The 24,840-nt window shown below is 35.9% G+C and overlaps 1 protein-coding gene and 1 long non-coding RNA gene across 3 annotated transcripts in view; one reads left to right on the top strand and one right to left on the bottom strand.

The window, feature by feature from the left end:
* The window catches only part of LOC143264574 (uncharacterized), a 242,815-nt gene that overhangs the window by 50,288 nt on the left and 167,687 nt on the right, over window positions 1-24,840 (top strand). The window lies entirely within an intron of this gene.
* On the bottom strand, window positions 298-9,689 carry LOC100880120 (uncharacterized). Its single transcript, XM_003704228.3, has 5 exons — window positions 9,049-9,689; window positions 7,518-7,641; window positions 7,286-7,436; window positions 4,814-5,030; window positions 298-1,035 (listed from the first exon to the last, which is right to left on the bottom strand). The coding sequence occupies exons 1-5, from the start codon at window positions 9,288-9,290 to the stop codon at window positions 909-911; spliced, it is 861 nt and encodes a 286-aa protein (XP_003704276.1). The 5' UTR covers window positions 9,291-9,689; the 3' UTR covers window positions 298-908.

Below are 24,840 nucleotides of genomic sequence, written 5' to 3'. Positions count from 1 at the left end.
CATAACTAAATATTAAAATCTCGAACTTCTAATTTTTCAAACTTTAAAATTCGCACCTCCTCAAATACTAAAATTATAAAATTTTATAGGTTTCAGTAATTTTTACATATTTTATATTTTATATATTTAAAAGTTTACACTTTGGATGATGAGAGAAATGCATTATTTACATGTTATGAAGAGTTGAGCCTCTTAATGAAATTAAGAGTGATGGGTAAAGTAGTGATGGGTTTAAGTAGTGATGAGTTTAAGTAGTGATGGGTTTCGAACAATAAAAACACACCTCGATTTTTAAAACTTTAATATTCTGCCTTGAAACCTTCTACCATAATATATATGTGTAAAGTAGCACTGTATTCGTTAATGTAGTTATCAAAAATAAATTAATCTTGAACATTAAATAATTAAATAGTAGCTTACATAAATAGAAGCGTCTGCAGCATCAAACAATATTAATAATTAGGCAATCTTGTAATAAATATCTTAAAATATATTATAACATACACTGGTATGATTAAATTATTTTATTTGTTAATATTCATAGTTATTTTCTTTAATGCATATAGGAACGAGTCATTGCAAATATTTAAACAACTGAAACAATATAAAATAGGAACATCCAAGAACCTGACAAACGAATATAATCTGTAAAACACAAAAATGTAGACACAGGAATCTATGGACACTAATCTAGGGAATCCAGGAATCCGCAGATAAAATCGTCGACTAAATACAAAGTTCCCCCGATACGATTTCGTTACCGTCGACAGTATTTCCCGTTTCTTTCATCCGTATCCTCCTAAATCAATTTTCAACGCTTTTGTTTCGAGCCGGATGAAGCTTAAGGTCGTCGAGCACGATAAGCCAGAGGTATGTCACAGAACAGATGAAAGAAGTCGAGGAATGTGTCAGTTTTTTTGCGGTTTTATCAGCCGGCTGGCCGGAGGTGGCAATTTGTTGAAACCAGCGTTGTCGAAGACCGGAAGTAGGTCCCTGACTCTTTGTCCGGCGCCAATGGCTGCCAGCTCGAGCCACCTGTAATGATGGCGAACAGGATTGAAAAATGAATTGCTTCCTCGTCAACTTTTAGTACTTTTCTATCCGGTTCCTTTCTTCTCTTCTTGCTACTCAATATTTTACATCAAGCACTATTAACGAGTACTAACATATCAGGTACTAACATAACCACTAGCAGGTTATTTCGCTGACATATATCTGTGCATGTTATGATACATTTGAGTGCATAGTTATTATTATACATTTACGTACATTATCATGTACATTTATTTGTTATTAATATGTTACGTGTATTTTGCAACTGTGCAAGTATTATTATTGCAATTGTGTACTTAGCAGAGATGATTGGATTATATGATGTCAGTGTTGTAATTAATATTAGCACATGTAGAGAAGCAATATGAAAATGATTACATTCACACAAATGATTGGTTCTTAATAGGTAATTTGGGGTGTAGGGATTTGCAGGAATTGGGGTTTTGAAAGGTGAGGATTTAGAGATGAGTGTACTGTGATATGGGATTGTAAGGATTTGGGGATTTAGAAACTTGGGAACTAGGGAATTAGGGAACTTGAGAATTTGGAACTAGGGGATTTGGGACCTGAGAATTTGGGAACTGGGGAATTTGGGAATTTGAGAATTTGGAACTAGGGAATTTGGGAATTGGAGAATTTGGGATATAGGGATTTTGGAACTTGATAAGTTGGAACTAGGGGATTTGGGAATTCGAGAATTTGGAACTAGGGGATTTGGGAACTCGAGAATTTGGAACTAGGGGATTTGGGAACTCGAGAATTTGGAATTAGGGGATTTGGGAACTCGAGAATTTGGAACTAGGGTATTTGGGAACTCGAGAATTTGGAACTAGGGGATTTTGGAACTTGATAAGTTGGAACTAGGGGATTTGGGAACTCGAGAATTTGGAACTAGGGGATTTGGGAACTCGAGAATTTGGAACTAGGGTATTTGGGAACTCGAGAATTTGGAACTAGGGGATTTGGGAACTTGAGACTTTGGAACTTGAGAAATTGGGAACTAGAGAATTTGGGAACTTGAAAATTTGAGAACTAGGGAATTTGGAAACTTGAGAATTTGGAACTAGGGGATTTGGGAACTAGGGAATTTGGAAACTAGGGGATTTGGAACTTGAGAATTTGGGAACTAGGGAATTTTGGGAACTTGAGAATTTGGAACTAGGGAATTTGGGAACTTGAGAATTTGCAACTAAGGAATTTTGGAACTAGACAATTTAGAAATTTGGAAAATCTCTAAAAGTCCATAAATGATCTTCCATTCGCACTGACAGTAAAAGAAGAGTAAACATCTCGCCAATATTTGAAGAGAAAATTCCCTATGAAAATTGTCGAAACACTTGGCGCGTTTCACATTAGCAGAAATTCAATCGCGCCTCATTAATTTATGGGACGCAAACGTGGTGGAAAATATGAAATCACGTGGACAAGCGTTAGGGGCGAGGGAGGTGAAACTCCTGTTGTCCCCATGGAATATCGTTCGTATTATATCCACGTGGAGAGCAGCAGGCTTCGTCATGAAAGCTGAATTTCTACGAGACCATTCGGACGGCTTGTCCATTTTCACTGACGCCATGCTTTGTTGCTTTTCACAGAACGACCGCAAATTCGATGCCGTGGTATTTTCGACGTTTCCAATTTGCGCTTTAGAATTTAATGGCTAAAGCGCGCCTTTATGATTCATAAACGGGGAGCATTTCGCTAGGCGATACGTTTGTTATTTTCTGCCGGGCTAATAAGCTTCCACTCGACCGACAAACGGTTGCATTCGCCAACAAACACGGTTAACCGAAAACAACCGATTGTTTTCTATCGATACCTTTCGGCCGCCATTTATTCCGACAATTGTTTTACAAATTTTTCCTCTATTTTATTTTATTTTCAACGAGCTGTAATTGCAATCAGTAAATTAATTTTAAAGTCACAAGTCTGTAGATATAACAATTTTTTAGCTTGTTAAATTCAAGAATTTAAAATTTGCAAATTTCTCCAACAATTTTGGAGTTGGAAAGTTAAAAATAAAGAAATTTGAATTTTATGGTGCTCATAAATTTACTATGGTAAATTGCCGTGGTATTTGACTAATATTATTTTGAACAATAAAATTAAGCTGGATACTAATTACGCTCGTGTCAAGGGAAACGTAATGTTGCATATAATGTACATAAATAAACAGGGATCAAATGGGAATTAATTCTCATTTAGATGCGATATTTATCGGGGTTTCTACATTATCCAACTATGTTAATTTATGAAGGCACAATGAAATAATTAGCCTTAATTGCGCATATACTATTAGAGGTGAAATAATACTGTCCATTTGTTTCAAATACTAATATAACTAAATATCAGGTTAAAATAATAATTAAATATTTCCATCAAATATCACATTCGATACCATTTTCCAAAATTCGTTACATGAAAAAGAAACTATATATTTATTTAATTAACATGGTATAAATTCATCTAGCAGCAAACAGAAGCCAATAATAACCAATCAAGGTAAATTTGGCTAGAAACGATAGGGGATGAAATCAATCGCTTCACCTCCGATAAACTGATCTTCAATTTGATTAATAGTGGTATTTCATTACTTAACAAATAATAAAAGAATATCACCATCGTCACTGTAAGAGATGTTCATAACATTATTTAAAAACCAACCCTTCTTGTGAAATTAAAAAACAAAATAACCAAATGAGTCAGAACCATGTTTCATATTCATGGATTTGGGAGGTAGGGAATTTGGAACTTGAGTACTTGGGAACTAGGGAATTTGGAATTTGAGAATTTGGGAGCTTGAGAATTTAGGAACTAGGGAATTTGGAAACTTGAGAATTTGGAACTACGGGATTTGGGAAATAGGGAATTTGGAAACTTAGGAATTTGGAACTAGGTGATTTGGGAATTAGGGAATTTGGAACTTGAGTACTTGGGAACTAGAGAATTTGGGAACTAGGGAATTTGGGAACTTGAGAATTTAGGAATTAGGGAATTTGGAAACTTGAGAATTTGGAACTAGGGAATTTGGAAACTTGAGAATTTGGAACTAGGGGATTTGGGAACTAGGGAATTTGGAGCTTGAGTACGTGGGAACTAGGGAATTTGGGAACTTGAGAATTTGGGAACTTGAGAATTTAGGAACATGAGAATTTGGGAACTTGAGAATTTAGGAACTAGGGAATTTGGAAACTTGAGAATTTGGAACTAGGGGATTTGGGAACTAGAGAATTTGGAACTTGAGTACTTGGGAACTAGGGAATTTGGAATGTGAGAATTTGGGAACTAGGGAATTTGGGAACTATGGAATTTGGGAATTAGGGAATTTGGGAACTTGAGAATTTGGGAATTAGGAACTAGGAACTAGGAACTAGAAACATATTCATATTCATACTATTAAATAAATTATCACAAATAAAACATCATGAAACCTATAAAAAATCACCAGAAATAAAAAAGCAATCAGCAAGAACTAAAAACCCAGCCATCGATTCCTAATTTATCCAATAACACCATGCATTCGAGAAAGCGCCCCAATTTATCCAAAAGATCAAAGAAAAATTGGTAAACCTAATAAAGCGACCCATCTATCAGTCCGATTGGAAAGCTAATAAAAAGCATGGAAGAAAGCGAGCGAAGTCAGAAAGTGGACAGGGGTTGAACTCGGTCGCGCCACCCCTGATAAATTGAAATTGATTTTGGTCGGTGGGTCACGGGTAGAGAGCGTTTCGCAAGCATATGTGAACACACATTCATTTCCCACCTGTTGTTTTTGTATTTGGCGAGGGGTTGAGCAGCCGGATGGGGCGTTTCGGTGGGGAAATATGTGGCCCCATAAAAATCCAAACCACGGCTGAGCAGCAACGAGGTCTCCTCGACGCTGGCCAGAGTCACCCTTATAACGGGTGGACCCGTGTAAATCGTTGCTGGTTCGTGTTGATTCTGAGCCTCGCTTTTTAACTTGTCGTTGATCGCTTTTACTATTTTACCAAAATAAAAATTTTAGAAGTAGAATTTTTTTTTATTGGAATCTTAGAATTATTGGGAGCTGAGAATTACTGTTCTAGGGTTAGTATTTTAGAGTTTTTGAACATTGGAATTTGGGGGGTTGGAAAACAGTAGAATTTGGGAAATTTTGGGGATCGGGGAATTTGGGGATCTTGGGAATTTGGGGACCTGAGAAATTTGGGGAATTTGGGAAATTTGGGCATTTGAGAAACTTGCAAATTTGGAAAATTTGGGGATTTAGGAAACTTGGAAAGGGAAATTTGGGAATTTGAGAATATGGAACTAGGGAATTTTGGAAACTTGAGAATTTGGAACTTGAGAATTTGAGAACTAGGGAATTTGGGAACTTGAGAATTTGGAACTAGGGGATTTGGGAACTTGAGAATTTGGGAACTAGGGAATTTGGGAACTTGAAAATTTGGAACTAGGGAATTTGGAACTAGGGAATTTGGGAACTAGAGAATTTTGGAACTTGGGAATTTGGAACTAGGGGATTTAGGAAGTAGGGAATTTGGGAACTAGAGAATTTGGAAACTAGGTAATTTGGAACTAGGGAATTTTGAGAACTTGAGAATTTGGGAAATTTGGGAATTTTAGAAACTTGGGAATTTAGGAAATTTAAGAATCTGGGGAATTTGGTTATTTTAGAAACTCAGAAATTTGACAAACTTGTAAATTTCAAAAATGTTTGGACTTCTCTAATTTGATATCTCGAAATATCAACACAAAAGATGCATAACCAAATAAAAAATTTGTAAATTCCAATAATTCGAAAGGTACAACCCTTGAAAATGTACACTCGTAAAATTTGCAAAAATAAAGAGCCCAGAAGAAATTGAAGAATCCGATCAGCTGTTCGTGTGCATCGAAACGATCGCTTTTGAGCTTATCGTTGCTCGCTTTCACTAATTCACAAAGCAGACGCGAACGGGTCAACGGGTGTGCAGTTAGGGAAATGAGGAGGCGGGGGCGGGCAAAAGAGGGGCGAATTAATTCGATCGGGGTTCGATTGAGGCATCCGTTACCGGAATTAATGAAACTAATTGCGAGAACCTCGTGAAATCGAATTGTTGCGTTTTTCTATCTATTTATTTTATCGGTTTTCGAACATTTTTGTTTCCTCTGGTTTTGCGAACGATCAACATTTTCGCGATTGCTGGTACACAGAGAAATTTTGTGATTTCACCAATCGCGTTGTTAGCTCGGAGGTGAATTTTTTAATTTGTAAAAACAAGTTTGTAATCAATTTTCTTTTTTTTTTTTTTTTATTCGACCAGCGGATTTTAAGGTAGAATAAATATCGCGTGTCGTGTTAAAGCTGTTGCAATTTGTAAATTGATTTTGGTAATTGAATAAATTGTTTCTTTTTTAACGCTTCATGGACGGGCGTTGTCCATTTTTTAATTCAGTGCTGTTAAATCGTTTTATTCGTATCAAAAATTTTCAGTGCACAAATTACAACTTTCAGATATGAAACCTTTTGCTTTTTTTACTGACAATGAGATACATCACTTTTGCAATAATTACAATAATGGCACAAAAGAATTTTTCAAATCAAAGTTACTCATTTTTTAATGTTATTATAATCATCATAAATTAAACAGAGAATACTACATAATTTGCAGTCAATTTAATCTGTACTTTATGTATAATATTATTTTGAATGAAAGTTTTTAATCATTGAGGCAAGCTGTTCAAAATTCAAGGTCATGCAAACGTCATGTAGAGGTCATATGGGTACACTTAATGGATAGTCATAATTATATAGGAAATATTTAAAAAATGTATGTATAATTTATAGACAAGTAGATATCTATTAAGACTATTATGAGATTGTTCGAAATATCACAAAATGGTGGACATATGTGTCCACTTAGTCATATGTGTTCATATGTGACATATGAAAAATCTGTCTCGAATAGCTTCAATTAGGACTTCAAGTCCAACTACATTTTGCAAAATCAATTGCTGAATACATCATTAAAATAACATGACAAAATGGTGGATCTTTGATCATACATGTCCATATGTGACATATGAAAAATCTGTCTCGAAGAGCTTCAATTAGGACTTCAAGTCCAACTACATTTTGCATAATCAATTGGTAAACACATCATCAATATAACATTTTATTAACAACTCTATTTTATTATTGTAGTTGTGATTGATTAGGTCCGACTAAGTAGTTAAGCTAAAATTTGAAATGTGGGAAAATTTGAGTACTCACACGCAGTGGCAGTGTTGAGAGGCAACCGTGTAACTTCGACTATGGAACGATACTTGTAGAGAGCGTGCCTAATATCCTCTTCGGGCAATTCTTCAGGTACGTCTAAAACGTAGACGGTGAATGTCTTTGCCGGTCTGCAGGGTATGGCGACCTGCGTTCATGAATACGAAACGTCGTATTTAGAGGCGTTTGAAGAGAGAGAAAGGTCCTTTGTGTACCGAAAGATAAGTACCTTCTTGTAGAAACGTGCCCCGGTGACTTTGTGGAAGCCCTTTTTGTAGACCGCCTGAAAATCGTCGATGTTGCTGAACTTGAAGAGTATACCCGTAGCTGTTTTCGTCAGGGAAAATGCGCCACTGTAATTCAAAGCGGAAACCAAGCTTTATCTATTTCGCTCTTTCTACTTTTTTACCTCGGAGATTCATCACATTAGGGAAAATCTACCACATTTCTATTTGTTAATAACTTCTGACTCGCCAAATTCTGGCTTCTTGAAAAATTGCTCAAAATAGTGCAATTCTTTTTTTAAAAACACAAGCTGCGATAAATAAATTTGAAGAATTATATTCACGAAAATATAAAACTATTTCGTAGTGGTTGTTTCAAAAATTCAATACTGATTTAACAGTTGAATAATAAAATTTAAAAATTAAAATTGAAAGAATTTTTAAATATGTGTCTATTCTTGTTCCTCTGGTATCTTGCTTTCATAACAAACATCACTTTCTTCATCAAACATTAAATTACCTTTTCACTATTTTTTAAACTAACAATACCTATTTAAAAACCTGCCAATATTCATTACAAACAATTATAAAAAAGAACAATTAACATAAATATTTCATTAATACTTTATCTTGCGTTTATTTCACAATCTGAATGGTAGACTGAAATAATGAAATTGTTTGGAAAATGCAACACGGACAAAGAGAATAATTCATCTCGTTTTACAACAATGGCTCCTTAAAATCGTGGTACAATGATTCATGATGTTAATCAAACATTTGTTTCAATATTGTCCTTTGGGGGAGCGACTAATTTGTTTCAATTATTACTGGTATTGTGATATAGCGTTACAGAGAAATGGTTCGCGAGTTTTGAACTAAAAGCAATAACCGGAGTATTGAAGTTCCTGTCTCCCCTACGCCACACGTTGTTAGTTGTTTAATAGTTACATCGTCATGTTAGTACACAATTAACATTCTCATACCTACTAAATTTCTAAGTGAAATTTCAGCTCATTATTGCTTGGATATTCCGGGATATTTAGTGGACTTATTACTTTAGTTAGTTAGGTTTCTGTATGGGGAGTTATATTTTTATTGCTGGAGGAGTGAATTATTGGGTGTGGAAGTGTTGAGATTTCATTTGGTAATTTTTAAGGTTGAAATTTTGGGAATTTTGGGAATTTTGGGAATTTTGGGAATTTTGGGAAATTGGGAATTTGGGAATTAGAGGATTCGGGAATTAGGGAAATGGGGGATTAGGGAGCGGGGAGATTAGCGAATGGGGAAATTAGAGAATGAGAAAATTAGGAAATGTGGAAATTTGGGATTTATGGAATTAGAGAATAATGGAATTGGGAAATTATGGAATTGGGGACTTATGGAATTGGAGAATTATGGAATTGGCGAATTATGGAATTGGGAAATTATGGAATTGGGGAATGTGGGAATTGGGGAATTATGGAATTGGGAAATTATGGAATTGGGAAATTATGGAATTGAGAAATTGGAATTATGAAACGTTCATAAAATTCTCACCGAAAATTCATTTTCTCGCAAATGGTAGCCGCTTTCTCGATGCTGAGTTCATGGCTCGGTGTGAGCAGAAAAGCTCCCTTGGTGAGGAAATCAGTTTCGCTGATCTCGGAATCGGTGTCCTGATCCTGCCAGTCACCGGAGCTACGCCGGACCTCCTGGTTCAGCCGCAACAACGAGCTATTTTTCGACGTCGACATGTCGTTTTCACACGTGCCACTGTCGTCCTGACCCCTTTCAGACATCTTTTATAGACCGTCCAAGTGGGATCGGCTGGATCGAAGGTAACCCGTTACGCGAGATCGACTCCTCCAAGTATTGGACGCACACTCTATCGATGTACTGCTCGACAGTTACGCACCGATACGTCTCTTTTATATTGGCTAGATGCTATATGATCGTTAATGATCGAGAACTCTGCCCACGATCTGTCTACCGGTCGTCGTTTAGATTGATTTATTACTGGATGATGTTTTTGCTCTTTAGGTTAGGTTAATTGGTGGAGCTTTGGATTGTGGGAATTTGGTTTGGTTTCAAGGTTATAGATTTTTGGGTTAGGTTAGATTATTGTTACAGATTTTTAGGTTAGGTTTGGTTTGGTTATTGTTGTGGATTTTTAGGTTAGGTTAGATTAAGTTATTGTTACAGATTTTTAGGTTAGGTCAGGTTATTGTTATAGATTTTTAGATTAGGTTAGGTTAGAATATTGTTATAGATTTTTAGATTAGGTTAGGTTATTGTTATAGATTTTTAGATTAGGTTAGGTTAGGATATTGTTATAGATTTTTAGATTAGGTTAGGTTATTGTTATAGATTTTTAGATTAGGTTAGGTTGGTATATTGTTATAGACTTTTAGATTAGGTTAGGTTATTGTTATAGATTTTTAGGTGAGGTTAGGTTATCGTTATAGTTATTGAGGTTAAGTTAGATTAAGTTATTGTTATAGGTTTTTAAGTTAGGTTAGGTTAGGATATAGTTATAGACTTTTAGATTTGGTTAGGTTATCGTTATAGATTTTTAGGTCAGGTTAGGTTATCGTTATAGATATTTAGGTTAAGTTAGGTTAGTTTATTGTTATAGATTTTTAGGTTAGGTTAGATTAGGTTATTGTTACAGATGTTTAGATTAGGTTAGGTTATTATTGTAGATGTTTAGGTTAGATTAGGTTATTGTTATAGATTTTTAGGTTAATCCAAAGTCACAAACTCGATAAACTTCCCCACGATTATAACTCCGTGCAAACTGCAGAAATAAAAGAAAAAAAAAGTAGGATAAAACGATAGAAGAGGCGGCATCTCTCGCGGAGTCTGAATGCTCGCCGCTTTACGAACGATTAAATATTTGCCAGCTCGAAAGCTCCGATACTCGTTGGCTTTTCACCGAACTTCTCGAGTTTAAACAAATTTTGTAGCGTCGTAGAGATTTCATTGAAGATCCTCGAGCAACGTTAAGACCGGCTGCCGAAAGGTTCAATTAACGCGACTTCATCGAACTCTCGTAGGCGAGGAGGAGACAAACGGGTGGCAAGTTGGTACACAAAGACGCAAACAAGCGTGTACACAGATGGGGGGTAGAGAAACGTAGAGTGGGCGAAAGGGTGAGAAAGATAGAGGAGGGTGTGAGTAGGGTACGCGTGAAATGCTCATTCAGAAGCTCGATTTGAATTGAAATCAAGAACGCTTCGCTTTCTGCCAGGATGTTCGCGGAGGCCGCGACAAAGCGTCGTCGAAGTGCATCGATTTGCACTAATTATCGAAACGGTAATTGCTGTGAACGAGAACTACTGCTGATAGAGATCGAACCGATGAATCGCTAATCGAGCGTTAATGAAATGGAATAAACGTGCATGGATCGGGGCGTTAGACTGCATTATACTGAAACACCCCGTCAGCCTCGTTCAGGAAGCCCTGAACGGGTGGAAAGTTTTCGAGTGAAAGGGGGTAATTAGCTGAGTCGAAGGTAATTTCGGACTTTTTGTCCGTTTCAACATCGCCATCCTAAATGGCTAATACGTAGACCTTCGAGTATCGTGTGTGAATAATGAATTTACTAATTATCTTATTCTACAATAATTTCTTTCGATGCTGAGCATTACGTTTTGAAATAGGGGTAGTAATTGCAATCGTCGATCTCTACGCATTTTTTCAAGATTTTTAGAGATTTTATGACGTTTCTTGGGATCAGTTTTAATTAATTTTGATAATTTAATTCAAGTATCGATTATACCTCATTTTCATACGGCAGAGCGCAGAGAGACGTAGTTTTAATTAATATTGAAAATTTAATATGGAATTGAGTATACAGTATTTTCGTACAGCTATGTAGATGTAGCTTTAATTAGGATTGATAATTTAATTTGGTTATTATTATATAGCATTTTTGTATACCAGTCATATTGCTCATTTTTAAAGTTATTAATTAAAAATTATTTTTATTCATTTTTACTGAAATTAATTTTCTGATTTCACTAATTTTATCGAAATTAATTTTACTAATTTCACTGAAATTCATTTTCTGATTTTGCTAATTTTACTGAAGTTAATTTTTGTTTTTTTTTATTTGCTTTATATACGTTGTATGTGTTATGGTAATATGAATTTTATTCAAGTGTTTTAAATTTACCGTTTAGTCGACACTGTTATTAGTTTGAGTCATTACCTGCTATTACGATCTCATTTTCTGTTTTCTAATAATTTGATTATAGTAAATTTATGACGGCGGTGACCGGTGATTAACGAGACAGTGAGCGTGTTAAATTTCTTCGGGAAACTGCAATCTACCGGAAATTGCATTACATTTCAGCAACATAACGACCTAAAGCACCCTTCAGCGCCCATATCTTTTAAAATATGTATCATTATAAATGCTTCAAACATTATGAAGATTAATACTCCTTTCCAAATAAAGACCAAAATTTATGTGTCATTTCTTTAGCCACGCTATTAAATCTAATTTATACTTCTCTTACAAATTATCATATTTGAAATGTTCCAATTTTTAAACTTCGAAAATTGAGAAATCTTTAAACGCTCGTGTTACGAATTTCATGAAATGAAAATTCTTATCAATGAAAATTCTCATTAAACGTTCATTTAATAAAACAAAAGGCAGAAATTTCACCGTACGAATATCGGAGTAATTACAGAATCATTTGCTATATTGCATTTCAACGGCGAAGTAATTTTGAAAAACTTGTATATCGTTATCAATCAAAATTCTCATTAATCGTTGAATCGACGAAACAAAGACCTCGACCATATCTGCTCGCAAATTTACCAGTCATTATGGAGCCATTCACGCAAGCTCCGCCGTAAAATCCGTAAATCAGAAAATACGAAATCCGTTTCCCGACAAAATATTCACTCATTCCTCCTCGCTATTCTGCTCGTGAAATAATTCCGTTCCCGGTGCACGGTGCCCATTACGGATTTCGAATGCCGTTCTGAATGTATTCGTTGTTTCATACAACGAGTTGTACACTCGGTTGCAATATGGTCTTTATTTTATGAGAAGATAAGGGTTTCCAAACTCTCGAATTTCTAAGCTCTCAAATTTCCAAGCTCTCAAGTTTTCAAAGTCTCATATTTCCAAGCTCTCGAGTTTCCAAACTCTTAAATTTCCTAGCTCTCAAATTTCCAAGTTCTCAAGTTTCCAAGCTCTCAAATTTCCAAACTCTCAAGTTTCCAACTTCTCAAATTTCCAAGCTCTCAAATTTCCAAACTCTCAAGTTTCCAAGCTCTCAAATTTCCAAAATCTCAAGTTTCCAAACTCTCAAATTTCCGAACTCTCAAGTTTCCAAGCTCTCAAATTTCCGACTTCTCAAATTTCCAACTTCTCAAATTTCCAAGCTCTCAAATTTCCAAACTCTCAAGTTTCCAAACTCTCAAATTTCCAACTTCTCAAATTTCCAAACTCTCAAGTTTCCAAACTCTCAAATTTCCAACTTCTCAAATTTCCAAGCTCTCAAATTTCCAAACTCTCAAAATTCCAAACTCTCAAGTTTCCAAGCTCTCAAATTTCCAAACTCTCAAGTTTCCGACTTCTCAAATTTCCAAGCTCTCAAATTTCCAAACTCTCAAGTTTCCAACTTCTCAAATTTCCAAACTCTCAAGTTTCCAAACTCTCAAATTTCCAAGCTCTCAAATTTCAAAGCTCTCAAATTTCCAAGCTCTCAAGTTTCCAAACTCTCAAGTTTCCAAGCACTCAAATTTCCAAACTCTCAAATTTCCAAACTCTCAAGTTTCCAAACTCTCAAATTTCCAACTTCTCAAATTTCCAACTTCTCAAATTTCCAAGCTCTCAAATTTCCAAACTCTCAAGTTTCCAACTTCTCAAATTTCCAAGCTCCCAAATTTCCAAACTCTCAAATTTCCAAACTCTCAAATTTCCACACTCTCAAATTTCCACACTCTCAAATTTCCAAACTCTCAAATTTCCAACTTCTCACATTTCCAAGCTCTCGAATTTCCAAACTCTCAAATTTCCAAACTCTCAAATTTCCAACTTCTCAAATTTCCAACTTCTCAAATTTCCAAACTCTCAAATTCTCAAATTTCCAAATTCTTGTACTCTCTCCCAATTTCCTAGATCCTCCACACCTCAAATCCCTAACTTCCCGAATGTCCAAATCTCCACATACAGAACCAAGATATCAAGCTTCCAAATTTCAACCTTGCCAAACTTCAACCTTGCCAAATATCTAAATTTCCAAATATGCAAAGTCATGAATTAAAAATATACTAGCTGTGGACCAAGTTCCCTATGAAAATTTGTTGTTGACTGTACGGTCGAATCGTGAGAGGCGCAGTCATTAAATTGGAACGCGTCGGCATAATACGGCAGCAATTTAGTTTCGTAGGGAAAGTTTATTGCGCGTCTTGCGTTGTACACCGCGAAACGTAGCTGTAACAGATGGCCGTTCCGGAGATATATAGAGTGTTACCGTAAATCATTATTAGTCGGGATGCAACGTGGATACTTCCCAAACTTGCTGTATTCCACGAACCAGCTCTAATAACACATCGAGTAATTAGTAAATACATATATAATAATTCTATAAATAAATGAATATATCTATTTATTCATACATTTGTAATCGATCGATAAATTAATATATACTTCAATAATCAATTTTATTCATTAATATGTATAATATAAAATCGCCAGAAATCTTGCTTTTCAGAAATGAATTATTAGAGTGACAGTTTTGACCCTCATATTTCTTCAAGAAACGCCAGATTCGACCTGTAATATCGAATGTTACATTTACGATAGGATCAAGCGTTCGAATCTTGGTTGCAAACGATCGTTGCTCAATCGGCAAGCAATCGAAGCCAGGTCCGTAGCTATTCCCACCTGATGCCGATACATATCCGTTTTTAGTTGGATTATGCTGACCGCATTACGGCCGTTTGCCCTGGTAATCCGGCTCGCCCTTTGCCAGCGTTGATTGGGAATTTGCGAGCGACCGAATCGATAATAATTGATTCGAGATTAGCAAATCGGTCGCGTTGCATGGCGATTGGACGGCAGATGCGCTCGCAAGAAAAACACGCGGTAAATGCTATTATATTGCGACAACTGATGATTGAACGTTTCACCACTTTCTTTCATATTGAGGGGAAGAAAATTAGTTACTTTTATTTAAGGAGGGTTGGATACATGTCAGATACTGTACACGTGGTTCACAATTGAGAATAAAGGGGAGAAGTGATATTTCAAACATAGATAGTGATGTTCGAACATGATTAAACACTTGTCGTACTTTGACGAGTCTCACTCTTCAACTTGAAATTAGAGTCCAACTTTAAGTTGCATTATCAAGGATCACCTGACAAATAAATTGTACAGCAAGGGCTTTCTCTTCAACTTAAAATTTGAGTCCAACTATAAGTTGCATTATCAAGGATCACCTGACAAATGAATTGTACAGCAAGGCTTTCTCTTCAACTTAAAATTTAAGTCCAACTATAAGTTGCACTATCAAGGATCACCTGACAAATAAATTGTACAGCAAGGGCTTTCTCTTCAACTTAAAATTTGAGTCCAGCTATAAGTTGCACTATCAAGGATCACCTGGCAAATGAATTGTATAGCAAGGGCTTTCTCTTCAACTTAAAATTTAAGTCCAACTTTAAGATGCATTATCAAGGATCACCTAACAAACAAATTGTACAGCAAGAATTTTCTCTTCAATTTAAAATTTAAGTCTAACTATAAGTTGCATTATCAAGGATCACCTGACAAATAAGTTGTACAGCAAGTGGTTGAATGTGTACATTAATTATTTTCTAGAAAAATGGCAATGATGGTTTCAAAGCTTCTTTAAATATTTTTAATCTAAAGCAAGAAACGTATGAACTGAGACCACAGCTTATGAAGCTATGAAACCATATTTACTTCAAAAGAAAATATGAACTAGTGGTGCAACAGGTATAATTATTATTACAAAACGAAACATATAGTGTAACAAAATAAAAGTTATTAATTCCTCAATATTCGAACTATGATCCAAAAATTTGAGATCTACAAACTTATAGATAAGAATGTAAAGACATAAAGTTCCTCAACAACCAAAAAAAGAAATAACATCGATTTCACTTAAGAGCATCGGTCACTTAAAACCACTTCTCATTAGGAATGATGCGATTCTCCGATTAGCTTGATTTTTTCGACAGCTCTGTTTATGCCAATTTATCGCGATAATATATTGTCTGAGTCAATCATTGAATTAAGTGCCCACGCCAGTGCCTCCTCGTTATTGTAAAAAGTACACTGTTGATTAGCCACCTACGCTGTCGACTATACTTGGATACACTATCGATAATATAACGAGGTATTATCGAGGATGAAACATCGAGAGAGCCTTCCTCGTGAATTATTGCCACCCGTTCCTGTTGATCTTCCACTGCGCAAAAACACACTGTAATTGCGTCCTAAAGCATTATTGAAACGGCACGTGAAATTACTCGAAAATTAACCGTCATTGAACGAGCCGCAGAAGAGGGTAATTTCATTGTCCAATTTTCATTAATTCGATTTCTATTTAATTTCGGTATGTTCTGAAATGTTTCGCTATTATTAAGAGCTCGTAGCTATTTGTGATTTTGATGGCACACGAGTTGGCGCGTGAAGAGGCTACAATTAAATAAAAAAACACACTTAAAATTTAATTCTACAAATGTTATAGGATTTTTAAATTTGAGTAATTATCGACTTACACCAAAAATAGAGGTAATTAAGTGATTAAGAGGTAATCAAATGTTAATAATGTAAATTTGAAGTTAATTGAACTTGAATAATACAAGTATGAAATATGTAGAAAGTGGATGGTTTCTTTACTATAAACTTAGATATATTTAATAGAAGAAGAAAATGTGCTTCGACATTCTCGTTGGCCCCAGGCTATCAACACGATTAGCTTAACACCATCGACGACATGATAAGTTGAGGCACAGGAAATTAGAAGATAACTTACTAAAACTGCTTTCCGATCGATTCTTGTCAGCCTAAGGCTATTTTGTGACGAAGCCGTTTCGTTGGAGAAAGGGGCGCCCATTACGCGTCATTTCGCTTCAAATAGCTTTCAGAAACTTGGATAGCAAAATGCTTCTGTAAGTCTCAGATTGTTGTACTTACTATCTGTTTCACTTTCTCAAATACTTTTACTCTCTCTTAATTTCGATGAACATTCTTGGCTATAAATTGAGAATTCTTAAACTTCCACGTCTTTAAGTTTTCATATTCTCAAATTTTTAAAAATGTGCAACTTGTTAAAAATCCCAAAAGCCCTGTACCTATTAATAATCATATACACTATTAAAACAATCGTGTATCTCGAAAAAGTTATCTTTTTCGTCCCTAGTTATCTCAACGACTTTTATAATCTAATTACAACCCTACTTCATAATTTTGATGTTCGATAATTTCCAATCAACACCACATTCTTCACACTCCATAAAATGAGGCAATATTTTATTTAGTACCTTCTCCATCCCTCTTCCATTCATTCCCCTTTTGATTCCTCTTTCCAGCCTAACAGTTAAATCCTCGTTACGCTCACGGTCATTCCGGTTGCAACTCCTTCAACCCCTAAAGCCCCCTCCTCCACTCGAGCTGCACGAGTAAACTTTCCCGAAAGGCAGCCTAACAGGCTCACCCAATTAAATTGTCGCCAAAAATCGGTGCCAGAAGTCGAGCTGCTCGTTCTGGCAGCCACCCTTGGAGCCACCCTGTCGTCGACGGATCCATCCACAAGGAAAAATCGTTCGTCATCCCCTCCACCCCGGATTTAGGCGAGAATTTTTTTGGAAAACTGCCTCGTACTTGTACAGACTATTTTAGCCAGCTGCGTTTCGGTTCGATGTTGTACCGCGTCTATTGATCGAAGCTCAGAGGAGCATAGAGTTACAGGCCACTGGCGTCGGCTCTCTCACCCCCGTTCCACCCCCGATTCCGTCATTCTCTCTCCCCGCGTTCTCTCTCGGCCCCTTTCTCTCTCTATTTCTCAGCCTACTCAGTCTATTCGTTTCTCTGTTTCCAGCCGTGTTACAACGCACCCTCTCTCCACCCCCTCGCTGGGCCCGACAGAGAGCAACGCTATCCGAATTCCATTTCCGTCCAATTACAATTCATCCCCGTTTCAAAGCGGCAGTCACGCGGCGTTCATCCCTACCCCGCACTCGCAAAAGCAATAATTTCTTTTCTTCGACCCCCTACAACCGATGCTTGTCATCGACTTCTACGCCATTTTTCGATGACGAATGTTCCGAACTAACTGCGCGGACCAACGCTTATCGACACGGGTAATGGGGACGTATCGATTCGAGGAGCTGCAGCTAATCGAACCTCCTCAGAATTTACTTCGAGTTTGTTGACGGGTTTTCTTTTTGCCCTGCCAGACAAAACCTTGTTGTTTTAATGAGAGGGGGAGCGAGATTTTGGGGAGTCGATCATTCTTGTGTTTATGTACGGAAGGGCTGTAATGGACCGCGGTTTGGTTACTTATTTTGGGGGTTGTTTTTAGTAATGCGGATGGCTGTTTAGGGGTGTGGAGTTTGGGATTAAGTTTGGTTACTGGATTATTTACCTACCAATTTATAAATAGAAATATAAAATTTGTAAAGTTTCAAGCTGACGAGTTTAAAAATACAGAAAGGACAATCATTAAAAATTTTTAATTTTTCAACCCCAAACTCTGAATCTATAAATTCCTCAACTTTCAACTATTCTTGAATTCCCAAACTGTCTAATTTTCAAGTTAAAAATTCTTCAAATACTACAACTAAAAAATGAACAATTTAATGAACATACAAATTCCGAAAGAGAAGAATTAAAACATCAAACCAAACAAACAGTTACTAAATATAATAAAATGTTTGAATAAACCTTTCGACCTTAATTTCTCTAATTGCAAGCGATTATCGGAATAAAATAAATGAACATCGATACAAATATGTTTGATACACAAAGTAGTGGTTGAATTTAAAAAAAGAGAATTGTCCTTTAGATTTCAGTTATTTATTCGGGAAACGGAAGTCTATCGATATTTTTTCCCTCGTGTTGTTCAATTTCGAGCTTTTCATTCGACAATCGCTATTGGAACAACGATGTGCGAGATGTATGCGCATTTTGATGCTTTTCGAATCGAATTTGAAACGCGAATGCGGTACATGTACAAACAAAATCGACGATATAATGTAAAAGAGTGTTTTTCAGTGAATCGCGTATCGATTACAACGAATAAACGTTATCGTAACGGCTGTTAATTACCTTGATTGGGATGTTTTAATCGTTACATACACCTCTATAAAATATTGTTTGTTCGGACGTAGCGGTACGATTTTTAACGAGCCTTCGTGAAGATTTATTAATTTTGCGTTTAACTGTATGTTTAAATAAGTGTGGAGTGTATAGGGAAATGTCGACATAAGGGGAGAAGGTCGCAGTACTTGTCGAATTTTTGATAATTTTGGAATTTTGGAAATTTGGAAATTTGGAAAAGTTGGAGGGTTGGAAATTTGGAAGCTTGGGAATTTGGAAGCTTGGGAATTTGAAAGCTTGGAAATTTGGAGGGTTCGAAATTTGGAAGCTTGGGAATTTGAAAGCTTGAATATTTGGAAGCTTGGAAATTTGGAAGCTTGGGAATTTGGAAGCTTGGGAATTTGGAAGCTTGAAAATTTGGAAACTTGGAAATTTGAAAGCTTGGGAATTTGGAAGCTTGAAAATTTGGAAGCTTGGAAATTTGGAGGGTTGGAAATTTGGAAGCTTGGAAATTTGAAAGCTTGAAAATTTGGAAGCTTGGAAATTTGGAGGGTTGGAAATTTGGAAGCTTGGAAATTTGGAGGGTTGGAAATTTGGAAGCTTGGAAATTTGAAAGCTTGAAAATTTGGAAGCTTGGAAATTTGGAAGCTTGGAAATTCGGAAGCTTGGAAATTTGGAAGCTTGGGAATTTGGAAGCATGGAAATTTGGAAGCTTGGAATTTTGGAAGCTTGAAAATTTGGAAGCTTATAAATTTGGAAGCTTGAAAATTCGAAACCTTGGAAATTTAAAATCTTGCTAATTTGGAATATTACTAATTTGAAATCTTCGAAATTTTATAATTTTGAAATCCCGAAACCTACGAACCTACAAACCCACCAACCCAGTAACCAATTTAATTTTGAACAAACTCCAACCACAACTTAACAAAGAAATTAATTTTGAGTACCCCCCGTTTCTCGCGTCAGCCGTTTCCTTGCTTCCAGGAACTGTTCTCGTTTCTCCGATAAATAAATGCAAGAACTGGAAAAACTACGATCGCAACGGGACTCGTGTCGATTCGAGAGTCGACCGGAATTCGATTGGCAGGAGTCCCGTGTGCCCATATGGAATTACTACGGGGACGCGACGACGAAATTCGAGCTGTCCAACTGCTTTGTCCGGAAAAGAAGACAAAGTGCTGCTGGAAATTCCTGAATTTGCTCGTTCAGCGATTTCTGCAGATTGTTTAAATAGATATACTTCGAAAAATGCGCCCGCAGCTGCATTGAATTAAACATTTGGGCTAACTTGGGTACCTCATATCAGTTTCGCTTTTTCACATGTATAATGTCTGTCATGTAGTGCAAAATTAATTATTTATATTAATGATTAATATGGTGTTGCAAATATAATTTTTCGTTTATAGTTTCATATAAATTTTTATTATATTTGATGTTAATTTTTTTATAAATTTTTATGTCGATTTTTGTGCAAATTTTGATGAGAATTTTCATAAAAATTTTTATATATATTTTCATACAAAAATTCATATAAATGTTCATTCAATTTTTCATACATATTTTTATATAAAAATTCATATAAATGTTCGTACAAATTTTCATACAAAAATTCATATAAATGTTCATACAAATTTTTATATAAATAATCGTATAATTTTTAAAATTATTACAAGCTACTTTTACTTGTGAAAAAAATTGATTTACAATATTTTGCTGATTTTTTTTATAAAAATTAGAAATGACCCTTGTCTGTGAAATGTAAAACAGAAATTCAGTGAATAATTTTGAGAGAAGAAATGAAACGGTAAATGACGGAAAAAATGAACCAATATTCAGTATCCCCTGCGGCATAATATCCGTGAATAATAAAAATGAAAGCAATTATCAAAATTACATCGTGATATGCTAACATTTCCATTCCATGAAAGTTTGCACGGATACAGCGCCACTAACACGCAAATTCAATTATGAGTTTCATTCGAACATAATGAAAGCAAATATCACGAAGAAAGTAGCGTAAATTTAAACTAAACGCGGGGAAACACGGTGCCATTTGTGAATTACAGAATTAATACGCTAAGTAATTAAACACGATGAAAGTGTAATACTTTGTAAGTTATGTTTAGTCAAAATTACATTCTTAAGCTTTATAGAGACATCACAGAATTAATTCCTAAAAATTTATTAATTTGATAACTGAAAATTTGCAACACTCAGAAATTTTATTATTTGAATCTTAAAAAATTGTAACTGTAAATATAATAAAATGTATAACGTAATATTTTCAATGTAGTTAAATTTAAAAAATAAAATGTAAAACTAATTAAGCAGAAATGTTAACATTTACAATTTTCCATACATTCTGAACAAAGCAGAAAATCTTACTTCCAAGAAATAAAAATGACTAGAGAATAACTAAAAATGACTAGAAAATAAATAAGAAATAAATGTTAAAAAGTTGAGGAAATAAAATATGAAAAAATGTAGGCGTAACAGACAGCATATTATCATGTGAAAATTCAGCGCCATGTCAATCCGAAACGGTTACCCTTATAACTTGTCTCCCCTAAAAAGCGGGTAGGTCGGGGTTACCCTCAATAAGACCGAAAATGGGGATGGTCTGAGATAAGGTCTGCGGGCTATGTTAACCGTTACCAAAATCAAGCCACGAGAAAGGGCGATGTCTCGGAATGAGAGTGGAAAAGAGCACCGCGCTGGTATTGAATCGACTGAGACGTTGAGTAAGAACGGAATCTGAGAAAAGTGGAAGGAAATCGCACAAAGAAGAGACGAGAGCGGAGTAAGAAGATAGATGGAACAGGGAAGTTTGAGAAGCTGAGAAATTTGAAATATGAAAGGTTACAAAAGGGAAGAAAGGATGAATGGGATGCGACGATGGAATGTTGAAGACCGAAGACAATATTGAATGAAAGAAATAAGGGCAATGGGATGGGAAGTGATACAGGTACTACCAAGAATGTTTCGTGAAAATTTATCGACAGTTTATCGTTGATTGAAACTAATTATACATATTATAATCAGTAAATATTATAATATTAAATATAATCTCTATAAAATTCATCTGACCCAGTGGCAAATTCTGAAATAATCGAAATCCATCATCGTGGGAGGATAAATCAACTCATAAACCCGTCAACCGTCAACGCAGAAATTGAATATGGCAGTGAGCCACCGAACAAGAAAAATGTACCACGCGAAGGATCTCAAAGAACGCGAATTTGAAGGCAAAAGAAGAACGAGTCAAAGAATCCCAATCATCGTCGTAAATCCAAAACCGACAGCGGAATATTGAATACGGCAAGGTGGGCGTGATACGAATCCCGAGTAAAGGAGAAAAATAGAGGAGCAACGATACAAACAGGAAGGCAAGCAAGCGAGGATTTTAATAGAAGGAAGCTCTGTCTGGAAGTGGTAGAGGCGCGATGAGAGGATTGCAGCGGGGAGTACTATAATTCGAGTCGGTGGAGAACGAAGCTAGCTGGCCGAGGAGGATTAATTAAATATTGACATGACCCTGCAGCCGGCCACGCTCGGCGAAGCGTCGCTAAACGCTCGTTCAATTTGCGCGTCGCGACGCCCTTCGTCTCAAGGCATCTCGCATAAATCTGCGCCGTAAAACGTCTTCTAACCGCCCCATCACCTCGCAGCTCGTGTTATGCTTCGACGGACCGCGTTTTCAGGGTCCATCCATGAGGGTTACGTAAATTCCCATCACCTTTTTTCGCGTCTCCATATTGTGCAATACCCTTGTACAATTATCTTCGAATATTACTTTAAGCGACTTATAATTATCTCATATTATTTATATTCTAATAGTATTCAATGAACAGAATCCAAAACTATCGGTGTAAAATTTAAGAGTGTACTATTTCAAAAGTTATAGGTGTATAAAGTTCACTACTTTTACCATATTTAACAAGTTACTTGGACGCCATATTGGCTTCTCTCCATGGTCCGCCCTTTGAGTACAATTAAACTGTAATAGGACTTCACAAGTTGTAATCATTTTTAACCTAAATTTTAATAAATCTATAGCGTTTTTTCGTGCCAGTTCAAGTTTAAATAAGAATATTATAATTATATATAAGTTTATAGATGACCAGTAGCACATTACTGGTATGTTTTATTATTTCTCCCAGAACTGTTCACTGCGTCTAAGGTAAATTCGTAGTAACAAAATAGAACAGATACAATTTTTACTACACGATTTCTTCGATTAATCATCGAATAGCGTGCTTCTAGATTTCCCGTTTCACGAAGATTCTTATTTCAACGGCGTAATCGATTTCGCATTCTATCTTCCCTCCATTTCTCCGCTGCAAAGCGTTCTTCCACCATCGTGTTCCATTCTTCTTCCTCTCGTTCCTTTTCACTTTCTTGCTCTCCACGAACGATGTCGTTAATCACCGGCTATTTTAATACGATCTCCCCTCGTACTGGCTTCGATCGAACGAGTTACTTTTAGTGGCCGATCACGTGCACCGATTTCATTGCACTTTTAAAATGCATAACGTCGATCGGTAATAAGAAAATTCATTGTTCAGGTGCGCAAGAATATCGGAAATTGAACGAAATCTTTCATTTACGCTGTCTTAGTGACACACGCTATTTTAAATCCAATAATTTATAACATATCTATATACAAATCTTTCCTATTTTTAGTGCATCTCTCGTTAGATGACTTTCGATAAAAAATTTTCAATTCAAAATTATATTCAGTGTCGAAAGCAAACTTTTCAGACAGAATTATTTAAAACATAGTTCAGAAGGTCATGTAATCGTACGAATGAAATTGCAGAAAAAACTCAATTATTCATAGACGCAGCTGTCGGTTTTACGAATATAAAAAATATCGAACGCATGTATTTTTTATAATGCAATCGCTGATGTTGATCATTGAACCGTGAATTTTTGTGCATCGTCAGGCCATGGAAAAGAGAACGAATTTCGATCAGAGAAGTAGCTGCAATTTCGATATTGCGATACCAATGTTGCCGGAGCTTTCAGAACTATTGGAGAACGATGTGCATTAAAAAATCGTTTTATTGTCCGATTTTTCATATCGAACAACACGAAGAACAGCTAAATGGGAAAGTCTTTTCTGGGGAGATTTAATGCTACCTCAAATTTATTATATTATGTACACAGATACATTTCAACGATAGAGAATTTCATGATAAATTCGCATTAATTATAATAAGTTTGCTTAATTCTTAGCGATACAAAGTTGAAAGTAATTCTTCATTATTTCCTGTAAAATCAGTTCGAGTAAGAAATACACGATAAACTAATAGAGTTATTGATAAACTTGGGTCAGTCAACTTCCCAGTAACTTTACTAGAGAATATTTGCTGAGAAAGTACTTCATCCCACGGAGACGATTAAAAAGTTCGGAATAAAATATCAACCTCCTCGCAGTTTGAAAGCAATTCTCCATAAAATTACAGCTCCGACAAGTTCCAATTAAAAAAGAATGTATGAAATGAAAGTTTACGAAGAAATTCCAGCGGAGAATTTGCTTTCTCCCGTAAGAGAAGAGCATCGAGATAGCGGAGGGTCTGCATTAGAAAAATTAGACTGCGGAGGAGAGAATGAAAAGGATAGTCAGATTGTCGGGTGGACACATTGCAGAAAAAGAGAAATTCTCGAGGGCGTCGTGACGCATGAACGTGTTGTACCAACCGCCAGTTCATTGTGAATTCATCGAGGATTTTCCAAGTGATTTCCTTGGTTATGTCCGAGGGTTATGGCGGACCCTCGACAAGCAAGCGCGTCGTCGCAAGGGGAGAACAAGCAGACATTGCCAATTTAATATTTGATCGCCTTTTCTTTCTGTTTTCCTCGTTCTTCTAATCTTACACTGACCTCTAGCTAGTTTTTGTCACCTCGAACACTTTTCTTTCTTAATGTGTTTAACATTTCACACATTTCTATTTATTTTTAGGTTAGGTCAGATTTTGCACAGATATACAAGGCTCACAATTTAACTGTTGAGGATGGTGATTGCTATT

This window comes from Megachile rotundata, chromosome 6 (genome assembly GCF_050947335.1).
Source record: "Megachile rotundata isolate GNS110a chromosome 6, iyMegRotu1, whole genome shotgun sequence".
NCBI lineage: Eukaryota > Metazoa > Arthropoda > Insecta > Hymenoptera > Megachilidae > Megachile > Megachile rotundata.
The sequence above is the reverse complement of the archived record's forward strand: the minus strand, read 5'-3'. Positions and strand labels throughout refer to the sequence as shown.

Coding starts and splice junctions, on each gene's coding strand:
- LOC100880120 (XM_003704228.3), bottom strand. CDS start 9,290: ATGTCTGAAAGGGGTCAGGACGACAGTGGCACGTGTGAAAACGACATG. Junction 5,031..7,285: donor TCTCAACACTGCCACTGCGT/GTGAGTACTCAA, acceptor TTGGTAAAATAG/TAAAAGCGATCAACGACAAG. Junction 1,036..4,813: donor GCCAAATACAAAAACAACAG/GTGGGAAATGAA, acceptor CCATCATTACAG/GTGGCTCGAGCTGGCAGCCA.